Source organism: Argentina anserina, chromosome 5, assembly GCF_933775445.1.
Source record: "Argentina anserina chromosome 5, drPotAnse1.1, whole genome shotgun sequence".
NCBI lineage: Eukaryota > Viridiplantae > Streptophyta > Magnoliopsida > Rosales > Rosaceae > Argentina > Argentina anserina.
In genome coordinates this window covers 24,249,872-24,271,981 of record NC_065876.1, presented here as the reverse complement: position 1 = coordinate 24,271,981, position 22,110 = coordinate 24,249,872, and the positions used below count along the sequence as shown (strand labels likewise).

Genomic DNA, 22,110 nt, shown 5'->3' with positions numbered 1-22,110 from the left:
TAAAGATTATTTTAGGATTATTATGGCGTTAGTTGACATTATGATATGGAGCTACATCAGATGGATATCAAGACAGCTTTCTTAAATGGAGAGCTTGATGAAGTGATCTACATGAAACAACCAGAAGGATTTATTGAAGCAAGGAATGATAATTTGGTCTGCAAGCTGAAGAAATCAATTTATGGACTCAAGCAAGCCTCCAGGTAGTGGTACAAGAAATTTGACTAAGTGATTTCCTCTTTTGGCTTCACTGAAAATCTAGTTGATGAGTGTGTTTATTTAAAAACAGTTGGAGATCAATTTATTTTATTAGTACTATATGTTGATGATATACTTTTGGCTAGCAGCAATCTGAAACTGCTAAAAGATACCAAAAGCTTTCTGTCAAAGAATTTTGACATGAAAGATCTAGGTGAAGCATCATATGTACTAGGGATTGAGATTAAAAGAGATAGAGCACATAAACTGTTGGGATTATCCCAAGAGAATTACATTTCTAAAGTTCTGAAGAGATTTAGTATGGAACAGTGCTCTGGAGGAGAACTTCCAATGTCTAAAGGTGACAAGCTCACAAAAGGTCAACAGTCACAAACTGAAACTGAGAAGGAGAACATGAAGTCAAAGCCTTACGCAAGATTAGTTGGAAGCCTCATGTATGCTCAAGTCTGCACAAGACCTGACTTAGCTTTTACAGTTGGGATGTTATCAAGGTTTCAATCTAATCCAGGTTATGAACACTGGGTTGCAGGGAAAAAGGTGTTGAGGTATCTACAGAAGACAAAGAATCACATGCTAGTTTACAGACAAGTCAAGGATTTGAAGGTTGTTGGATTTGAAGGTTCTGATTTTGCAGGAAATTACCCTGATTCAAAGAAGTCCACTTGTGGATACGTGTACATGCTAGCAGGAGGAGCTATTGCTTGGAAAACCATGAAGCACGAATTGATCACAACCTCAACCATGCAAGCTGAGTACATAGCAGTATATGAAGCAGTGTGTGAAGGGGTATGGATAAGGAATTTTCTACAGCAGACTCAAGTACTCAGTCACATTGTGGAAGATAAATTGGAAGTTTTTTGTGACAATGAGGCAGCTGTGTACTTCTGCAAGAACAATAAGAGATGTAGCAATTCCAAGCATATAGATTTAAAGTATTACAGTGTTAGGGAGAGGGTTAAAAGAGGTGAGTTAGTGGTTCTAAGCATAGATACAAACTCACAACTAGCTGATCCTTTCACAAAATAATTACCAGTTAAAGTGTTCAAGAAACACATAGAGAGCATATGCATTTTGCCTAACTTAGATGCTTGAGGTCAATGGGAGTTAAGTCCAGTAGGAGCAAACTAAAATTTACAAGTTTTGAGTTCTTATTTTAATTATCTTTGTGATAACAGTTTCCTTTGTTTTAAATAAAGTCTTGAGGTATTTCAGAATTGTTATGGCATGCTGCAGTTTTACATTAGTTTCTGAAAAACTTACGCAAATAAGTTACAGTTGTATATACACTTGCATATCAGATGACTTTAATCATGTCTAGCATGATGATATGGTTCAAGCAAGTTATAAAGTCATTGGTGTTCAGTTTATTGCTTGAAGTTCTGGTTTTAGAACATACGGTAGGACTTGATGTATATGTATTTTATACTTGTTAATACACATTATACATATATCTCAATACTGAGGGTTTGGACATATGTATTTTGCAGGAGCTTATGTTGTAGCAAAGAAACTCTGCATTTTTGTTAAAGTGTAACTCGTTTCTGGTTATGCATAAGTAACTGCAAGGTGACCATGTTTTGATGGGATTTTTGATTCAATTGTTTCTGGCGCGCACTACAGTAGGTAGTATAGTTTCTGACATTACAGGAACTTGATTTTCATAAACCGGAAGTGATTGTCCAAGTGAGAGATTGTTAGATCAATTTTGGACATATCACATATTATATGATTATCATGTTTAATGTCATAATCTATTTCTACATGGAAACAAAGATAGTATCAAATCTAGTTCGTAATGATTTCGTGTATTATATCATTATGGTAAGGAATCCTAATTTAAGTCTAGAAGCAAGACTACAAATCAGTATTGAATCAGAAATCTAAATAAGATGACTTAACTTACAAGATGTCTTTAATGGAATGACTCTTAAGGGTTAAAGATTCTCTATATATAGATGGTGAACGTCCCTCTTATCACTATAAGTTATTTGCGTGAGTTTCTGTCAATTGAGAAAGCAAAGAGTAGTGACTAACAGAAGACCTTGCCTAGCACCTTGTGACTTCGGATTAAAGCACAATGGATCACGGTGTCGTCGTTCATGAAGATTGTAAGTTAATCTCATTCACTAAATTAACGATTAGTTGTTATGCATATGATCTTTGGTTTTGTACTCATATCATGTAATTTAATTTACAATTGACACTTGATAGCATATCACTGTATTTTGGTTTTATATTTAAACTTTCAGAATTAATGCTTACATACCTTGAAGTTCAACCTTCAATCCGGGATCACTGGGTCGTATGGTAGCAGCCTCCGTGGTCGGTAACCTACAGGACGAAGAAATACATCAATTCAAGATAACTGATATAAAACAGTGAAGTAGCTAGTAACCAAGACATTGGTATAATCACTACATCTGGATGAGTTACCAACCGATTGTGGTGTGTCATTTGGTTCTGATCATCTGATCATAGTGTGTGACATTAATTTTAACATTCAAGATTGCATAATGGAAAACACACCTACTATCTCCAATTTTCGTTCCTTCCTCTTCTTCCTCTGTTTGAAACACATCGTTATCCCCGTCCCCTTCATTCAAATCACCATTATCAAGCTTCTCAGTATCTGTTCTCGATATTGGAACTTTCTGGTTCAACGATAGGTGATAGTTCTTGTCCCGTCTTAGAATTCATGTTCTGGCTTGAAAAACGGATTCTGGGGGTCATTGGTAAACCCATAGATGCTGAAAAGTCATCAACTAGCAGTTTCATCACATTGAAAATTTCTTTTTCCTTGTGTTTTTGAATGGACTTCAAATAAGTGATGAATGCCCTTCTTGCCAGCCCGGGGAGTGTAGCAGGATACTTGACTAGCAAAGCTGACAACAATGATGACACTGGTTGAAGCCTTTTGTTGTTAGCCTGAGCAAGCAATCGAACAACAAATTAGCACGTAAAAGTATTACACAAAAAAGAAGAGATGAGAGAATACTAGTAGATAGTTGGCTTGTCATCCTCTCCTCAAAAACAAAAAGACAGTTTACCTTGATGCACTGAATTGGTATTTTTGCAGCAGCTAATTTCTCAAGCATTTTCAGTTCTGAGGGCATCAGAAATAAAACAGACCGCCCTTCAGAATGATAGCGTGCATTTCGGCCGACTCTGTGTATGTAAGATGCAACATCTTCTGGACAGTCGACCTGAATTACATTTCAAGTATTAAGAACTTTTTTATCATCTTCTATATCATACTAAATAAAATCTTGGAGCAGGCACCTGAACAACCCAGTCAACTGCCTTGTTGGAATCAAGACCTCTTGAAGCAACATCAGTCGAGAAAGAGAACTGAAGATTTTTCATGAAACTGCAAGTATGTTCCCATTCTTCCCTCTTGCTTCATCTTACCATGAAGACACTTCAAGGGTATTCCAGGACGAAGCTTTTTAAATGCTTCAAACACGAATTTTACCTATCAATTGGACAAGGTCAGTGATATTGTTTGAAGGTGAAATATGCACTCTCCAGGCGATTGTATGTCAGGTTTTGGTGAGACGCAACACCATCAGAGAAGACAAGAAACTTGTTTATATTAAGTAAGAACAATATGCTTTAAGTACTGTATGATACATTTATCCACGTACACATAGAATTCATACATTTATAATACAGTATTAGGCAAGTCGTATATTATAAGTTCCATTTCAGTTTTCTTGTTGGAAATGTATAATGCAGTTCTTATTAGCGAAATGGGTAGCAGTCTAAAGTACTCTTCCACACTACGAGTTAACATGGAAGCGTGCATCTTCTATTGTTGCACCTCATATTTAGCTCCCACTAAGCTAAATTATAAAGTTGGGCAGATGATGACGATCAGCTTTAAAAGATGAGATAACAAATTAACAATGTAAATTCAAAATCTGTGTTAGCATAAGTGAGCTGTGTGTGAGTTGTGTAAAGCAACAAACATGTTACTTATGGTGATAGAACAGCTAGGATTCATCATTAGTGATAGTGCTAATGTTCAAATCAATTCCTATAAATAGCTAGCCTTGTATCAGATCATATATCAATCAATATAAAGCAGTATAATTACCTCATTCAAGTTGGTATCAGAGCCTTCGTGCTCTTTTTCTTCTTTCTCGCCTTTTTCCGGCCGGTTACCGCCGCTCCGGTGCTCTTCCAGTCCCCTGGTGCTCTTCCAAACCGCTGCATGCCTCCTGACTCGCCTCTCGACATCGCCTCCGTAGCCGCTGCCTACGCATCGACCCGCTGTCTCGCTGCTGCTCCTCATCGCCACCGCCGCACTCTCGTGCTTACCACCGCACTCCAGCATCTCTCAACGTGGCCGCCTGCCTTTCTGCTGCTCCTCGTTCGTCGCTGTTCGTCGCTACCCTCCCCGGAGTCGTCACCACAGCTCGGCCCGAAGTCGCTGCCCTCCGCACTCTGACGCTCATAGATCCGGAGTCAACCCGAGGTCGCCGCCGCCGTTCTGCCGCTGCTGCTGTCCCCGCCGTCGCCGTTCTGCCGCTGCTGCTGTCCCCGCCGTCGCCGTTCTGCCGCTGCTGCTGTCCCCGCCGTCGCCATTCGACCGCGCCGCCCCCCCCCCCCATTTCACAAATTTTTCGGGTTTTTTGGAAGTTTTTTCGGAGCTTTGGGGATTTTCAACCCTATAATACCACCCGGGTCAAATTTTCAATCCGACCCGGCCCACAAACATTCCGACCCGACCCAAACAGATTTGACCCGGATCCGACCCGTCAACTTGACCCGACCCGAAAAGATTTGACCCGGATCCGACCCGTCAACTCGACCCAACCCGAACATATTTGAACCGGATCCGACCCGACCCGTCCATTCAACCCGACCCGGTCCGGCTATCTTCAGTCAGTGTCTGCTCACCGACAGTGCAAGTGCACCGGCGACAGATTGTTCTCCATTTCTTGTATCTTTTCTTGCGGTCTAATCCTTGATTTTTACATTGTTTCTTTTTCCATGGGTTCTGGACAAGAAATGGAGGGTTCACAGCTTCCTGATGTTCCGACCTTTGAAGTATCTGTCAAAGGTTCTGACAGTGGTTCCTTTGGAGGCGCCAAACTCAACGGAACTAATTTCCGTAAATGGAAACGACTTATGACTGCTCACCTTCGAGGCATGCATAAGATGGGACATGTCACCGGCGTCACTAAGGCTCCTAGTCCTGAAGATGTTATTGCCTACAATAGATGGGACGACGATGATGGTCTTGTTATGTCTGTCTTGTGGAAAGCTATGAATGATGAGATAGTTGATCTGGTGGAGGCATGTACAACTGCGCAGGCAATATGGGAGACACTAGCCGGCTTATATACTAATGATTCTGATTTCATACAGGTTCATGAGTTAATGTGCACAGCTTTGACAGTACATCAGGATGGGCAACCGGTGGCGCACTATTTCACCAAACTAAAGAATATTTGGGCTGAGATTGATGTGGAACGTCCTTGCTTGATAAAAAATCAAGAGGATCTTATTTGGTACCACAAGGAGAAGGAGCTTGAACGAGTTCACCATTTCCTAAAGGGTCTTGATGCAAAGCATACCAGTGCGAAAGGTGAATTACTCCGAATGACCGAACCACCTAGTCTACTCATCGCTTTCAACTATATTCGCAAGGATGAGTCTCAGCAGGAGAGTATTCTTCAGGCACCGGCTGTCGTTTCTAGTCTCACTGTTCGTGCTCGATCTCCGGCACCACCTCTTCCACAAGCGCCTTCTGCTCCCCTTCACCGACGCGGACCACCACCAGGCTTCGGGAATCAGCCTCGTCCTCCTTGTTCTTATTGCCATGATACTAACCATGCTCGTGCAACCTGCTGGAAATTATATCCACACCTTAGGCCTAAGAGGCCTACTTATCTTCCCCGAGCTAAAGCAGCCCTTGAATTAGTTCCGGAACCTGATATCTATGGTGTGGTTGGGCATGATCATCATACTGCTGGAGGAACACCTACAGCCTCCGTCGTTGGCCGTGGTAAAATTGGTATGGCTTTCAATATTTCTCACTCTGTTAGTTTTGATACATGGATTATTGATTCTGGTGCATCTGATCATATGACTTATGAAAAATCTTATTTTACCGTATTGTCACCTCCACCCGTACCATATGTGACTAATGCTAATGGTGAGGCATTTCCCGTGTTAGGGACAGGGTCTGTTCGTATTACTCCCACCATAGAACTTCACAATGTACTCTATGTACCTGCTTTATCTCATCATTTGATATCTGTTCCCCAATTGAACTCTGACGCTCAGTGCTCTGTGACCTTTTTTCCTATGTATGTGATATTTCATAATCTTCTCACCGGACGGGTAATTGGTCGGGGGTATCTGAGGGGCCGTTTGTTTCATCTGGATCTGACATACGCAGGGGACAAACCAGGGGGACAGCCTCGGACCGCTTTACTCTCCACTTCTGACAAGCTAAGTGAAGTTTGGTTATGGCATCGTCGCTTAGGGCATCCATCTTTTAGTGTTATGAAAAAATCCATGCCTACTTTGTTTATTAGTGTGGACGAGTCTTCTTTATGTTGTGAAACATGTGTTTTAGGCAAGAGTCATCGATCTACTTATTCCCCTAGTACTTCTCCTAAACATTTTCTTCCTTTTGAATTAATCCATTCTGATGTTTGGGGACCCTCTAAAGAGTCTACTGTATCAGGAATGCGATACTTTGTGTCATTTATTGATGATTGCACACGTCTTTCATGGATTGTTCTTCTTAAAAATAAAGATGAAGTTTTTTCAGCTTTTCGTGCCTTCCATACCTCTGTCCAAACACAATACAATGCCACCATTCGAGTTCTTTGTTCTGATAATGGGGGGGAATATGTGAATCATGTCTTTCAGGAGTTCTTTAACACACACGGGATTGTTCATCAAACAACCTGCCCTTACACACCTGAGCAAAATGGGGTTTCTGAAAGAAAAAATCGTCATTTACTTGATATGGCTCGATGTATTCTCTTTAGTGCCCATATGCCTAAATATCTTTGGGGTGATGCTGTCATTACTTCCGCCCACCTTATTAATCGTCTACCATCTCGTGTCCTTCAGGGGAAAGTTCCCTATGAGGTACTTGCATCTCATGTCTTATTACCCTCTTTTCATAATCTTCCTGCCCGTGTTTTTGGTTGTGTTGCTTTTGTACATCTTCCGCAACATCTCCGTTCTAAGTTGGATGCTCGGGCAGTTAAGTGTGTGTTTGTTGGGTACGGAGGACATCAGAAAGGGTACCGGTGCTATCATCCCCCTACTCGGAAGTACTATGTCACTATGGATATTACCTTTTTTGAAGACATGAGTTATTTTTCCTCTTCTGATACTGCTCTTCAGGGGGAGAATTCATATTTTGAAGAGCTGTATCATGGAGAGGAAGAGACAAGTGAGCCAGTCGATATGGTGATAAGATCAATTGAGATCACCAATGTGTCAGCAACACAGGCACCACCAAAGGTCGTCACTCAAGAGATTGAGACACCAGAAGCTGACAACACAACTGCCCCTCATGTCTCCCCTACCACTGTTTATACCCCTGACCAATGCTCTCCTGGTACAGAAGATCATTCATATGAGGTTAGTCATTCTATTAGGGCTAATAACAGACAATATGTTTTGCCAAATAGGTCTACTCGGGGACAACCAACAAAAAAATATGAACCTACCCTTCAGACTAAAGCCAAGTATCCAGTAGCCAATTTTATATCTACCAAAAGATTATCTAAGTCATATGAGTCATTTGTGAATCAAATATCTACTGTATCAGTACCTAACAAAGTGCAGGATGCATTGGGAGATCCAAAATGGAGGAAAGCAATGGAGGAAGAGATGGAAGCACTACAAAAGAACAATACTTGGGAGATTGTACCTTCACCATATGGCAAGAAGACTGTAGGATGTCGTTGGGTGTTTACAGTGAAACATAATCCAGATGGGTCAGTAAGCCGGTATAAAGCACGTCTAGTAGCAAAGGGGTTCATCCAGACATATGGCATAGACTATGATGAGACATTTGCACCTGTTGCAAAGATGAACACTATCCGGGTATTGCTCTCTGTCGCTGCTAATTTGAACTGGCCGCTTAGGCAGTTTGATGTCAAGAATGCATTCCTTCATGGAGAACTAACAGAGGAAGTATACATGGATCTTCCGCCTGGATATGTGGCCGCTTCCCCAAGTAACTCTGTATGCAGATTGAGAAAGTCTTTGTATGGTCTTAAACAGTCACCTCGTGCTTGGTTTGGAAGATTCTCACAATTCATGAGAAAACTTGGCTACAAACAAAGTAATTCAGACTACACATTATTTCTCAAACATCAACAAAGGAAGGTAACAGCCCTAATTATATATGTTGATGATATGGTAGTTACTGGGAATGACACTGTTGAGGTAGATAGATTGCAGAAACAGCTTGCCACAGAGTTTGAGATGAAGGACCTAGGTACACTCAAATACTTCTTAGGCATTGAAGTAGCCCGAGGAAGCAATGGTATCTATCTGTGTCAAAGGAAGTACATCCTTGATCTACTAACAGAGACAGGTATGTTGGACTGCACTCCCATTGATACTCCTATTGAGCAGAACCATCGGTTAGCAGAGTATCCAGATCAAGTCCCTACTGACAAACCTCGTTACCAGAGGCTAGTCGGGCGCCTGATTTATCTATCACACACCAGACCAGATGTTGCGTATGCAGTAAGTGTAGTAAGTCAGTTCATGCATAACCCCAGTGATGACCACATGGATGCTGTTGTAAGGATCTTGAGGTACTTGAAGTCAGCTCCGGGGAGAGGAGTAATGTTTTCTAATCACAACAATATCTTTGATGTTTGTGGCTTCACAGATGCAGACTAGGCTGGAAATATTACAGATCGAAGGTCCACATCATGGTATTTTACCTTTGTTGGAGGTAACCTTGTTACGTAGAGGAGTAAGAAACAAAATGTGGTAGCTCGATCTAGTGCTGAAGCAGAATACAGAGGTATGGCTCAGGGAGTGTGCGAGTTGTTGTGGATTATGAATTTGCTACAAGATTTGGGTGTTAAACCTAAGTGTGCTATACAACTGTACTGTGACAACAAGGCAGCTATTAATATTTCACAGAATCCTGTGCAGCATGATCGTACAAAACATGTAGAGGTTGATCGTCACTTTATAAAAGAGAAGCTAGACGCTAAGATCATTTGCTTTCCGTTCGTTCCTACAGAAGAGCAACTTGCAGATATACTCACCAAAGGAGTGTCCAAGAATGTTTTTTATGACTCACTTTGCAAGTTGGGCATGGTTGATGTGTATGCGCCAACTTGAGGGGGAGTGTTAGCATAAGTGAGCTGTGTGTGAGTTGTGTAAAACAACAAACATGTTACTTATGGTGATAGAACAGCTAGGATTCATCATTAGTGATAGTGCTAATGTTCAAATCAATTCCTATAAATAGCTAGCCTTGTATCAGATCATATATCAATCAATATAAAGCAGTATAATTACCTCATTCAAGTATCTGTGCTACGATTATCATGCTTACCTAATACAAAGATACGTACAGATACATAGACATAGATAATTAATAGATAATGATATCATCATGTTGTGCCTGTCCAAGGGGAGGAACCAAGGTACGGTAAAAGCTGAAATTTGACTGAGTTCTTCATCTAAAGATTGAAAAGGGTTAGGCTGGTAACTTTGCAATAATCAATAATTAGATGAACTCAATGATGTAAACATTATGCAGAAATTTTGAGGAATGACATGTATTATCAAAATGTGAGCTACTTGAATGTGGCATTTATCACTAATAAGCACTTAAAAAGAAGCATACCTGTTTGCGGTTAGATAGAAACACTAAAATCCTAGAATTTAGATGTGCCTTTATGAAGCTCCACAACATGTCTAATTTTTTATCAAGGGGAATGACAACTGCTGTTTGCTGCAAATGATCGGGGGTGGCTCTGGTAGACTTTTCATACTCAGTCTTGCGAAATCTTGAACCGACTTTGTTTGAGTTGCAGAGAAGAGAAAGGTTTGTCATCTGTAAGGAAGCTGAGAGATAATTGCATTCACTGTCTTCTTAAATCCCACATCAAGGATACGATCGGCCTCATCAAGTACCAAAATCTGTTCCCTTTCCAGTAAAGTTCACCCAAGTCATTAAAGAGAGAATAGAATGTATCCCTAGACCTTGTTAAAAAGTAACGCACAATACGTCTAACTCTCTACATTAAGCGTCTAACACTCTACATTAACTCATTAAGCATGATCGATCATGTATAAACTGATTAAACTCTATCTAGAAATTACATACATATATTATTATAAGTATTGACGTATTGTTTTATTGAGCATAATGACGGATAACAGAGAGCCTAAACGGTTGAAAAATCTTCTTTCATGGTTTGTGAGGGATCAAAGTAGTGGGAGTGGAAGTGTGAGAAATGAGATTAGAAGTGAGGTTGGGAGTAGAAATGAAAATGTTGGTTCAGTGATTAATATTCTTTTAGTAAAGGCGTGAGGATGAGCCTCCCATTCGGTTCCCAACCTCAAAATAAAAATTTGTATACATGTGAAAAGTAGCCATACCCATCTTGAATTCCTAGTTCCGCTCCTGACATTAAGCATGATCAATCATGTATAAACTGATTAAACTCTATCTAGAAATTAATGCATGATAATAAGATCCAGAATGATCATGTAGTTCGTCAAGTTTAGAAGTCTCTAGAATGCTTTGCATTTATACGTACGTGGTTGATGAAAACCACATTGAGCAAGTCGGTGAATCTAGTCCATCGAGGTTCGTGCACAATTCTACATCTACAAGTATGAGCTCTTGTCACAACCAAGCAAGCCATCTAGAGTCCCTGTCATAATTTTGCCCCCGGCGATCTCCTGCTCCTAAACTCCAAGTCCTATATATCCGACATATATCATTACATTGTCAAGCTTACCAATCGATTTAACTTTAGCATTCTATTAACATTCTCTAATATCTATAACTGTCAAATTAAGCATGTTAACAGTGGTCTCAAGATTCAACACCTATATATCTAACAGAAGTACCAACGAAATCAACAACTGTATAGAAAAGAGGGTACTGTGGCAAATTGAACGTTAATTTCGGTGAGGAGGGTAATAGAATTTCATTGGAATTAGATCTGACCACCAAGTGTTGAGTAAAATTGTGCACGTAGTGAATCAAAATGTCACCCAACATAATTTCACTCATATTCATATAGTGATAGTTTTAATTATTTCGGGTTCGACCCATTCAAGACAGAATGTGTCTCTTAATTACAATCTCTTGTTTGTAGAGAAATACCATTTGATTCCATTTATGAAGAAACCAAATATATGGGATATGTGTTTATTTATTTTTGCGGCTGCACCCGGAAATTTGAATGGGTTGCCTACGTACACTGAGAGAGGGATTAAGCCACTCGTAGTTCAAGAATTCCAATGCGTGAATGACACATTGAAAGGCTATGATTTTAGAATGAGATTTGTGTTTGGGACCAATTTGGTGTAAGTGAACCAGAGATTGGATTTTGTGTTTGGGATATGGATTTAAAGCCCATGGATTTGATTTGGATTTGGTTTGTGATTTGGGAGTGGATATGATTTTCTGGTGTTTGAAGAATGTGACTACAGTCAGTGATTCATTTGAGACTAGCCGAATTTAACTGGTGGTGTCAGAGATTCTGTTTGGGCGAATTTGACTGGTGGTCAGGAATTCTATTTAGACATGTGGTTGCATCTAGTGGGTCGCTAGATTACCTACGTACCCTTTGCGGGATCAAACCGATCGTAGTTCATTGGTGATTTCGGTTTTGTACCGACATTTGAGCTTGACGGATATATGGCGAACTTGAATCCGTTAAGCGTATTTCATTTAGACGCCCAATTTGGTAGAGTGTCTGACGGGCTTTGCAACGGGCCTCGGAATTTAGTGATAGCTTGAAGTTGTGTTGGGCTTTACAGCGGGCCTCAGAATTTAGTAAACTAATTTCGACTTGGACACCCGTGTCGAACTTTGTAGTTGGGCTTTGAGACTTGACATGGGTTTTACACTGCTTCACTTTGACTTTGAAGTTGTCGACGTTTTGAGCTTCGTTTCGAGATGAGGCCGGGGCCTTTGCACTGTGGGCTTACTTCCATTTATTTTGTCGGGGGCCCATTTACGTGATTCACATTGAGTGACAAAACCCTTAATTATCAATGTTTGCTTTGCACACAATTAACACCTACAGACATGTGGACATAACCAAAGCTCCAGAAGATGATTTTACACCTGGTCTTTTGCATGCATGCATGTGGCTTCTGAACTTATTGACATGTCTTGAACATAAGAGCCGTGTAGCTTCGTGGTGATATAATCACATATACTCATCAGTCATTCTAAGCTCCTCGGCATATTATTGCTTTGTGCCCTTTGCGTCTTCCCAATAGGTATGTTGTCCTCATCTCATCTTGATTACCTCTTCACTGTTTGAGACTTCAATCAAACTCTTGGCTCCTTGACTTGTCTTGCATGCAGCTTTGTCTTCACTGCTCCAACATCGTGGAATCACAGAAGGTGTGTATATTTAGGCTTGAGGGGATTTCCATATCCTTTGTGGTGAGGGAATTTTCTGATGCTTGGTGCTTTGAGGGAATTTTCTGATGCTTGGTGCTTTGAGGGGATTTTCATATTGGTGAAGGTATTTCTGGTACTCGAGGGGATTCTCATATTGGTGAGGATATTTTCTAGTGCTTCGAGGGATTTTCATATTGGTGAGGGTATTTCTGGTACTCGAGGGGATGTAGCTCGAGGAGATGCAAAGCCATACTTTTGATATAAACTGCACTCATGGAGAAGTTAGCAAAGATAGATAGAGATGAAGATGTGATACCATGGAGAGACGAGATACCTAAAATTGAAACCTCTGGTATTCTTTTAGTTAAAAAATAACACTCTTCACTTTACTCTTTCACTCCTTCAATGCAAAATGAATTTGCCTTCTTCCCTTTTTACACTGTGTCCTCACTTTTCTCCTTTATCTCTGCTGCTCTCAGTCTCTTCCCTTTTTTTTTTCTTCTTCTTCCCCTTTAATGTTTTGAGTGGCTTGTATATATAGTGGAGTTTTGGATGAGGTGGAGTCGAAGATATCTCCAATTTGAATTTGATATGAGTTGAAATTCAAATCAATTTGACCAAGTTTATAGCTCCATTCAACCGGTTTGACCATGCATGTAGGTCATCGGTTCAACTAAACTTCATTTGGATTTTGAATTTAACAAGGTTAGCTTGGCTTTGATCTCATCATGGTTGAAGAAGTCCAACTATCTCTGCACATAATTTGGACGTTCCTCCCTTCCAATTAACCAATCTAAATATCTAGATAACTTTGAATTTTGAATTGGAGGGTAAATATCCAGCTATCTATCTTCACTCCAATTTGATCGACAAGCATGTGTTACATGATCTTCACTTGTTCTTCTGTTAGAGATAAGGAAATTGAACTTTTGAATTTTTTTTTCATTTCAACACCATGCATACTACACAATTGAAGCTTAACGAACGAATATTTATGATCATATTGAAAAGTTTTCTCATAACCAAGTCCCAGGCCTACTCCTGGTCCTACACTACTGAAAGTCCTAAATATATTTTGTCATATCCCCCCATTTGGCTTGAACTCTAGCACTCTATGATTCTCCAATAAATATATATATATATATATACTATTAATAACTCAAACATACTTTGTCAATTAAAATAGACGTGAAATTACATAATGTCCCGTTTACTAATTATTAGTTTCAAATTGTCTACATGGGCATTGTAGTAAATAAAAATATAAAGATAAAACGGTAAATACAAAAAAAATTGGTAACTACTCATTACTCAATTAACTTCTCATCTATCTCTAACTTTAACCGTTGTTGATATTTATTCATTATAAAAAAATGAAAATGTAAATGTGGGTGGACTAGTATATATAAGTGGTTCAGAGCACAAATTCTATAGTGGTGTCAAAACCACTAAATTGAACACAACTACTAATGAAATCAACAAGTGTACGTAATGAAATAGAAAAGAGGGCAGAACTCCGGCAAATTTGAATGTTGACTGCATTGAGGAGAATAACAGAATTTGCTCAAAAAATTAAATCATACTACTGAATTTATACGCAACAGAAGATTCATGATAATATATGAGAGTATGAGACAATATTGATTTCTGCCAAAAATTTACTTTCCCATTAGTCTTTCCTGCATAATAATTAGGAATGAATCGGAACTCAAAGCAAAAGAAGTATACCTGTAACCTGTAGCTGTGAACAATCAAAATTGGGTGTCTCATCCATGTGCTGAAGAAGACAGCCACGAGTACAGACTAGTATGTTGAGAGCATTAACACGCTCCTTTTCGGATTCAACATCTTTCCGACCACCGATTAGGAGGCCAGCACTAAAAATTATGGTGCTTCCCAAGTTCCCAACATGTTTTAAACATCAAATGTTTGGCCGGCTAATTCCCTAGTTGGAGAAATTTTGATTCCGCCTACACCATCCTCAGGGTTCCATCTCTCCCTATACAATTTTTCTATAACCTGAAATCACCAATAATACATAATTTAAATCTATAAAATAAAGTATTGTACAAAAGCTGCAATAAAGACAAACCATCAACACTAAACCCTAACCATCAACCCTAATGAAACATTACCAGAATAACAAATGCCAGAGTCTTGCCGGAGCCAGTCTTGGCGGCACCAAGAATGTCTCTGCCGCATAGGGCGTGAGGCAAAGCTTCCTTCTGGATATGAGTCATGTCGGTGAAGTTTGCTCGGCGCAAGGCGTCCTTGGTCTTCTTAGAGATTGGTTTGATCGAACCTCGTGGCACCGGCGTAGGTTTTCTTCCACCGCCGATGCACGTTATTGCTTTTGCTGATTGCGGGCCTCGTTAGGTTTTCTCATTGCGAGAGCCTGTGGCTGTATCTCAAAGCTTGGAGACTCTGACAGACGACGCTAGGTAACGTAGGTTACAAGAATTTTGAGTTTTAAAAAGAGACTTCTTAACCTAGGTTACAATTGAAAATTAGTACATAATTGAAATTTGCTGTGCTGAATGACAAGAAGATGGGGACACCTTTTCTCGAAGTAGAGAAATTGCACACCAGACAATACCTTTCGCGCATGAATCGGGATTGGAGGAGCTAAAACCCTCCGTTGAATCGAGCATCCGAAAGAAGAGATTAATATCCTCTCTTTTTTATGATGTTTATAAAGTTGTCCGGCTCGTATTCGTTATTTCAAACGAGATAAAAGATCAAATAAAAAAATATTGTGAAAGTTATATGTTATAGCAAATTGAGAGATTTAGCCCTTTCTTGTTATTAAATCATATAGATGTTGACCCTAATTTAGACATAGGACTGTAGGGGGGCTCGACCACTCTAATTTATATTAGGGCTTATCCTAGTTTACACATGCATGTTGTTTTGGCTATAATCTCCTGGCGGTTGTGACGGTTGCTGAAGAAGCCGAAGACATATAAGGCACATTAGAACTGTCCTAAAAAACAATCCCATTATGAGACGCAACAGCCGTGGTCACTCTAGTCTTCCAGCTGATTACTAAAGTCAAAATTCTGATCTGCATCATCATCATCGGTAGTCTAAGCCTTAATACTATACTAAGCTCTCAATCATGCAAATGCTACCGATAAGAATTGTATTCTCTCACCCAAACATACTAGTGTTTTGCTTTTATATAATAGCGTAGGATTTTACATGAAAGTTTAGCTAATAGATCAGATCATATTTCTGATTTCAATTTCCTCCAATATTTACATTAGATGTTTATAATGATGTTTACATTGTGTGTATAACATGTCAGAATAATATTAGTTGGAGGCTGTTTCTTAAAGTACAAAGTCATGGAAATCTCATGAAATAAAATATCATTCAAAAACTTCGACTATATTCATACTTGTATCATCATGCTAAAATTACTGTGGGTTACTTTATTAGGTTCGACACGAGTCTGCACAACTTAGGTGAACAAAGCCATCACCTCCACCGCACACCACCACCAACCACCAGTTCTTATTCAAAGGGGTCAAGAAAGAGTTGATAGTATATAACAGTGAAAGAAAGAGTTAGTGACTACCTATGTGAAGCCTCTATAATGAATGCGCACGCTTTGCTTTGCCGCATTTCTCTGTTCCTCGTGTTGCTATGCAGGAATGTTCGAACCAAGGACACTCTTACAGTCCTACGCATATACAATATAAGTATCACGTCTTCATAAATGCCTCTTACTAGATACTAGAAATGTCCAAATATCACAGCTGCATGTCTTAAAGTCCAATCTAAAAGCAATCTAACTAAAACTCAAAAACAACAAAAGCTCAAATCAGATCAAGAGAATTCGAGCAAATAGTAAGTTAATCCACTTTATTCAATCATCAAATGGTGGAGCTAACAATGAATGTTTCCTGTTGTACACAAAATATAATCTGAACACAAGATGAAGTGAACTTCACAACTCGTGAAGCTTACATTCTTCGGCCAAAAAGATCACTCAACTTTGATCCCATGAATTCTACAGAAGAAAGTGATTGGAGCCACAGAAGGATAATTTTACAGCCAAAGGGCACAACTAGAATCTTGACAAGATCACTGTCATATCCTTAACTAATTGACAGAAGATCATCCTCAACACAAGATAATTAAAGAAAAATTCCCGAGGGACTAAATGCTCGGGATGTACAATTCCCAGAGGAAATGATGCACTGTGGTAACATCATGAAAAATAATCTGAAAGCATTGTCTATCCCCTCATAGCATTTTGGGATGTGAATGTACAATCAAGTTTCCAACTAGTGTACCTGTGATCTTCAATGAGCATAAAGAATGGGACAGATCATCTGATGCTTTCACCTCCTGAAATACACAAACTATTGTTCCTTTCCTTGCCTAGAATCACTGACTCAGAGGTCAGACCTACCTACCAAGAAGAAAATCAAGAATACAAAATTTTTAAACAAAACAGGAAGACACAAATCTAAAATAAATCAAAACAGTTCAACAGCGTCAACGATATGATATCAAGAAAAGAGACAAATAACATCAATGACACACACATACGCACACAGTGTATGAAATTTTCAAATGGACCAAAAAAAATGAAGTCAGAAGCTATGATAACAGCTATCTGGAATCAGCTAGTACTCCTTTTTAACATCCACCTCCATAGCATAAAATCCTTATAATTAACAGTTTTCAATATGAAACGCTACTGGACCATTCTATACTTTCTGAACTCATCCTTGTTATTCAAACACAGAAATTGTCAGACCCAAAAGAAGCAAAACGGTAAAAGAATACGTAGAAGTTTCACTCAAAGTGTTTACAGGTGTGATTGGTGGTGTACAAAGTAAAACACTCCCACACACTTCCTGATGACACACACAAAAGAAACAGTTTTGGTCTTGTGGAGTATTCATCCCATAATTGCAGGGCATATACAACCCTGGGTTCGAGTAGTCTCCTGACTCTCATCAATATTGGATGTTAGTGGAACCAAAAGAATAACCACGTGCGGCGTGGTCCATGTAAGTATTATTCAACAGTCAAAATGAAAAGCTATATGACAAATATATTGATAACTATTGCCTTGCCTGCCTTAAGGAAATCATATGAACATATTCATATCAGACAGTACACAATCACATCTCAGAATTATAAGAAATCAGAATCGATAGCCTAATAGTCTTATATGATTAATTGGGAGCATGTATCTAAATGTTTCAAACAAAGCACTGAAAAAGGAACAAGCAAGAGACCGACTTCTATTACAGTAAACAAAAGTGTCAGTGACTACTATAAGACCAAAGTCACCAACATACCAGTTTCTACCATTTTTTCCTTTCTATAAATAAAGCCTCTTCAGAAGTCACTTCAATGATTCCTGGATAGGCTCTACTGCTAATCCTTTTCAACCGACTTCACACTTCCCACTCTCCTTATATATAATAATCTTCGAAGTTGAGTGCAAAAGTGAAGTGGAGTGAAACATGGAGTGATCAGTGTGAAAAATCACTCGACCTGAAAACATTACCAGGTCAAACACCACCCTAATCTTTAATTTTCCAACTGACCTCAAGGATAATCTCGCTTGCCTAGTTACTCTACATGTAAGAATGTCTAAAGTTTCTTACACATATACCATACATAACCTATGTCCAAACATCACAGCTTATAGTAAACACAAAATAATAACAGCTGATCAAACTTTAATCCGATCAAACATACATATTCCAACTCAAAACATCAACAACAACAAACAAAATCATATCAGCATTAAACCATGTATCCGAATGTGTACTTAATTCGACTTGATGGACTCAACAAACCCACTACTGAGAAGCCTCTCGACGTATTTCCCCAATATATCAACCTCCAAATTCACCTTCATCCCAACCTTCTTCAAAGGAATCACAACCTTCTGCTGAGTATAAGCCACCAGCATGAAATTGAAGCAGTCCTCCTCATCAAACACATCCACCACCGTCAAACTCGTCCCATCCACAGCTATGTACCCTTTGGGCACCACATACCTCAGTATCTCCTTCTTCGTCTTCACCTTGATCCACAGCGAGTCCTCCTCCGGCACCATCGCCACTATCTCCCCCGTGCCGTCCACGTGTCCCTGCAAGAAATGGCCCCCCATCCGGCTCGTCGGCAGCACCGCCCGCTCCAGGTTCACCGCCGAGCTCGGCTCAAGCTCCGACAGGGAGGTCTTCCGGAGAGTCTCCGGCGCCAGGCCGACGGTGAAGTGGGAGGAGTCGAAGGCGGTGACGGTGAGGCAGGTGCCGTTGACGGCGATGCTGTCGCCGAGGCGGACGCCGTCGAGGACGGTGGCGGCGGCGATTTTGATGTCGAAGCCGCCGGAGGCGGAGGGGCCGAGGTGGGTGACGTGGCCCATTTCTTCGACGATGCCGGTGAAGAGGGAGCGGATTGTGTTGCGGGGAGGGGAGCGGCGGAGGTGGGAGAGAGGGCGCGGCGTGGAGAGGAGGGTTAGGGCGGAGGGGGTGGAGAAGGTGAGTCGGGGTAGGGTTTTGGAGGAGATGGCGAAGAAGGAGGAGGTTAGGGTTGCCATTGATGGAGCTGAGGAGGGTTTTGGAGTTGAGAGTGGAGTGAATGAGAAGGAAGAAGAAGCCGCCATTTCTCTCTCAAAGTGAGACAGCGAATTGGTGTGAATTGGTCTTAAACCATCATTGAAATTACTCAGCGCGGTAAAACTGTAGAAAGTAAAATACATTTCATGTACAAAATACTTGGTGAAGTTAGATGGTGTCTTGATACTCATCACAACCTACTCCTAGTTTGATTAATAAAGAAAGACTACTTGACCAAGATGGGTGTCCTAATCAAATTATGTCTGATCTGCATAATCTGTATAATTTATGCAACAACTGTTTATGTTGCGATTTGGTATGGATCTCTATCTCTAAAAATATCTAGTTGGTTGATATGATCAGTTCTACATAATTAAGGAAAATGTGAGTCTTTCTAAATATATTTTGACATATTTTTGGAAAGATAATCTTTGACTTTAACCAATTGATTTTTAGTTAATGGTGATTTGTTTTGATTAACAAAACCGATTTTTCTTTCCTTAACTCTAAATCAATTAGATCAATTTGAGGGGGAGCATTTCTCTATAAATAGCTCCTTATGTTTATCTGATAGTGTGTGTGTTTTTATATACAAATATTTCTCTCTAAGTGCATTGTTTTGTGAAAACAATATATATGTTTTGAAAAACACATTTCTGATTTTTATATGCTTGATTATCATTGTATACTTCACTTATGTGATTGTTATATGTGACAGAAGCAAAAGAAGATTGAGATCTGAAGAAAGATGACTTTCATGGAATTGATATCAGTGGTTAGATTCAGAATAGATCAAGTTAGCTTTGTAATGAGTGGATTGATTTCTGTGTGTGGACTGCATTATAAGTCCCGTAGTGGTTTTTACCTTTCATGGTTTCCACTATAGTTAAAAATCTTGAGTGCATGTTGTTGATTAATTGTTGTTCCTTAATAATCTAGTACAAACATCTCTTTGTGCATACCATCTGGGAATTTCATTTGGTACCAGAGCCGGTCTTTACTCTTATCTAGTGAGATCCATGGATATTCCAAGATGGAACGCACTTCGGTGAACACTCCACCTTCGTTCAAAGGAGAGGGATATGAAGACTGGAAAGGAATGATGAAGGCTTTCATCTCTGCACAGGACTCTAGAGCATGGCAATGCATCTTGCACGGTTGGTATCCTCCTCAGTCTCAAAAGGAGGAAGGTAGCTCTGAAATTGTGTTAAAACCTTTTGATAAATGGACTGCTGATCAAATTGCTTATAGTGAAGCTGAAAATAAGGCTATGAATGCTTTATATATAGCTTTGTCTGAAGATGAAAGAGTTCAAATTAAGCATTGTGAAAATTCAAAAGATGCTTGGGAAACTTTAGAAAATACTTATGAAGGAAATAAAAAGGTAAGAAGACATAAACTGCAATTACTTCTACATGAATTTGATTCTTTGGAGATGAAGGACGATGAGTCTGTGGATCACTTTTATAAAAGAATGATAGCTATCACAAGTCAGATCAAATGTGTGAATGCTAAAAACACGATTCCACAAGATGCAATTGTCATGAAGATTCTCATATCTCTTCCAAGGAAATTTCGTGAGAAAAAGACTGCCATATCAGATGCTTATGATCTTGATACTTATTCCTTGCAGGAATTAATAGGTAATCTTAAAACTTTTGAAGCCGAGTTAAATGATAAAGAAAGAGTTGACCAGAAAAAGTCAAAAAATATTGCTTTCAAGGCTACTAAGAAATTAGATAAAAATGAACAAGATTATAATGTTGCTGAGTATGCCTTGTTAACAAAAGAATTCAGAAAAATCTTGAACAAAAGAAATTCTGGTAAAGCTGCTTTAGATTCTAGAAGAGGTCAAAATTTTGAAAATAAAAATGACAAAACCTCACGTCTTGAAAATCGGGAAAACAGGTTTGAAAATAAAAGAAATTCTTTTAATCCTAAATGCTATGATTGTGGTGGTGTTGGTCATTTAGCTGCAGATTGTGGTAACAAGAAGTACAGGGAAAATGCAGACAAAAAGGCACTGAAGACCTCTTGGAGTGATGACGAGGATGAGAAAGATGAAAAAATGTGGCATTTATGGCTTTTTTAAGTTCTAGACAATCTGATACTGACAGCAGTGATGAGGAAACTAATTTTCTGGATTATGATGAGTTAGAAGACAAGTATTCACAGCTGTGTGACATTTCAGAGAGCATGAACAAGAAGCTAGGACATCTGGAACTCAAAGTTGTTTCTCTTGAAACTCAAAAACAAAAAGTTGAAATTATGTTCAAATATTCTCAAAGTCTTTGGGAGGAAGAAAAAAATAAATTGATTTCTGATATGCATGAACTACAGGAAGAATTTAACAAAAACGAGTGGGGTTCAGAAAAACAAGTGTTGCTCAAAGAAGTAGACGATCTAAAAGTTGATTTATCTAATTGTTTTAATGAAAGAGATTTTTTTGCAGCAGAAATCAAAATCTTACAGAAAAAAACTTGATGAATCTCATGAAAAATTTACAAAGTTTGAAGGAAGTTCTGATACTGTCAAAATGCTTCTTAAGACATGAACACATAATCGAACTTTTGGACTTGGCTATTCTGGAGAATGCTCAAAAAGACATGTGTTCATCAAAGAATCAACGAAGGATATTCCAGAGAATAGTCAGGTACACTCAACTGAAGATATAGTTCCTACTGAAATTAGGGT

The 22,110-nt window shown here is 39.3% G+C and overlaps 2 protein-coding genes across 2 annotated transcripts; one reads left to right on the top strand and one right to left on the bottom strand.

Annotated features, from left to right (window-relative positions):
- Positions 1 to 16,701: 16,701 nt before the first annotated feature.
- LOC126793564 (riboflavin synthase) lies at positions 16,702 to 19,462 on the bottom strand. The gene is made up of 2 exons (XM_050520124.1): positions 18,624 to 19,462; positions 16,702 to 17,243 (listed from the first exon to the last, which is right to left on the bottom strand). The coding sequence occupies exon 1, from the start codon at positions 19,395 to 19,397 to the stop codon at positions 18,624 to 18,626; it is 774 nt and encodes a 257-aa protein (XP_050376081.1). The 5' UTR covers positions 19,398 to 19,462; the 3' UTR covers positions 16,702 to 17,243.
- Positions 19,463 to 20,449: 987 nt separating this feature from the next.
- On the top strand, positions 20,450 to 21,508 carry LOC126795792 (uncharacterized). Its single transcript, XM_050522548.1, has one exon. It carries the CDS (start codon positions 20,450 to 20,452, stop codon positions 21,506 to 21,508), a length of 1,059 nt encoding a protein of 352 aa, XP_050378505.1.
- Positions 21,509 to 22,110: the final 602 nt, after the last annotated feature.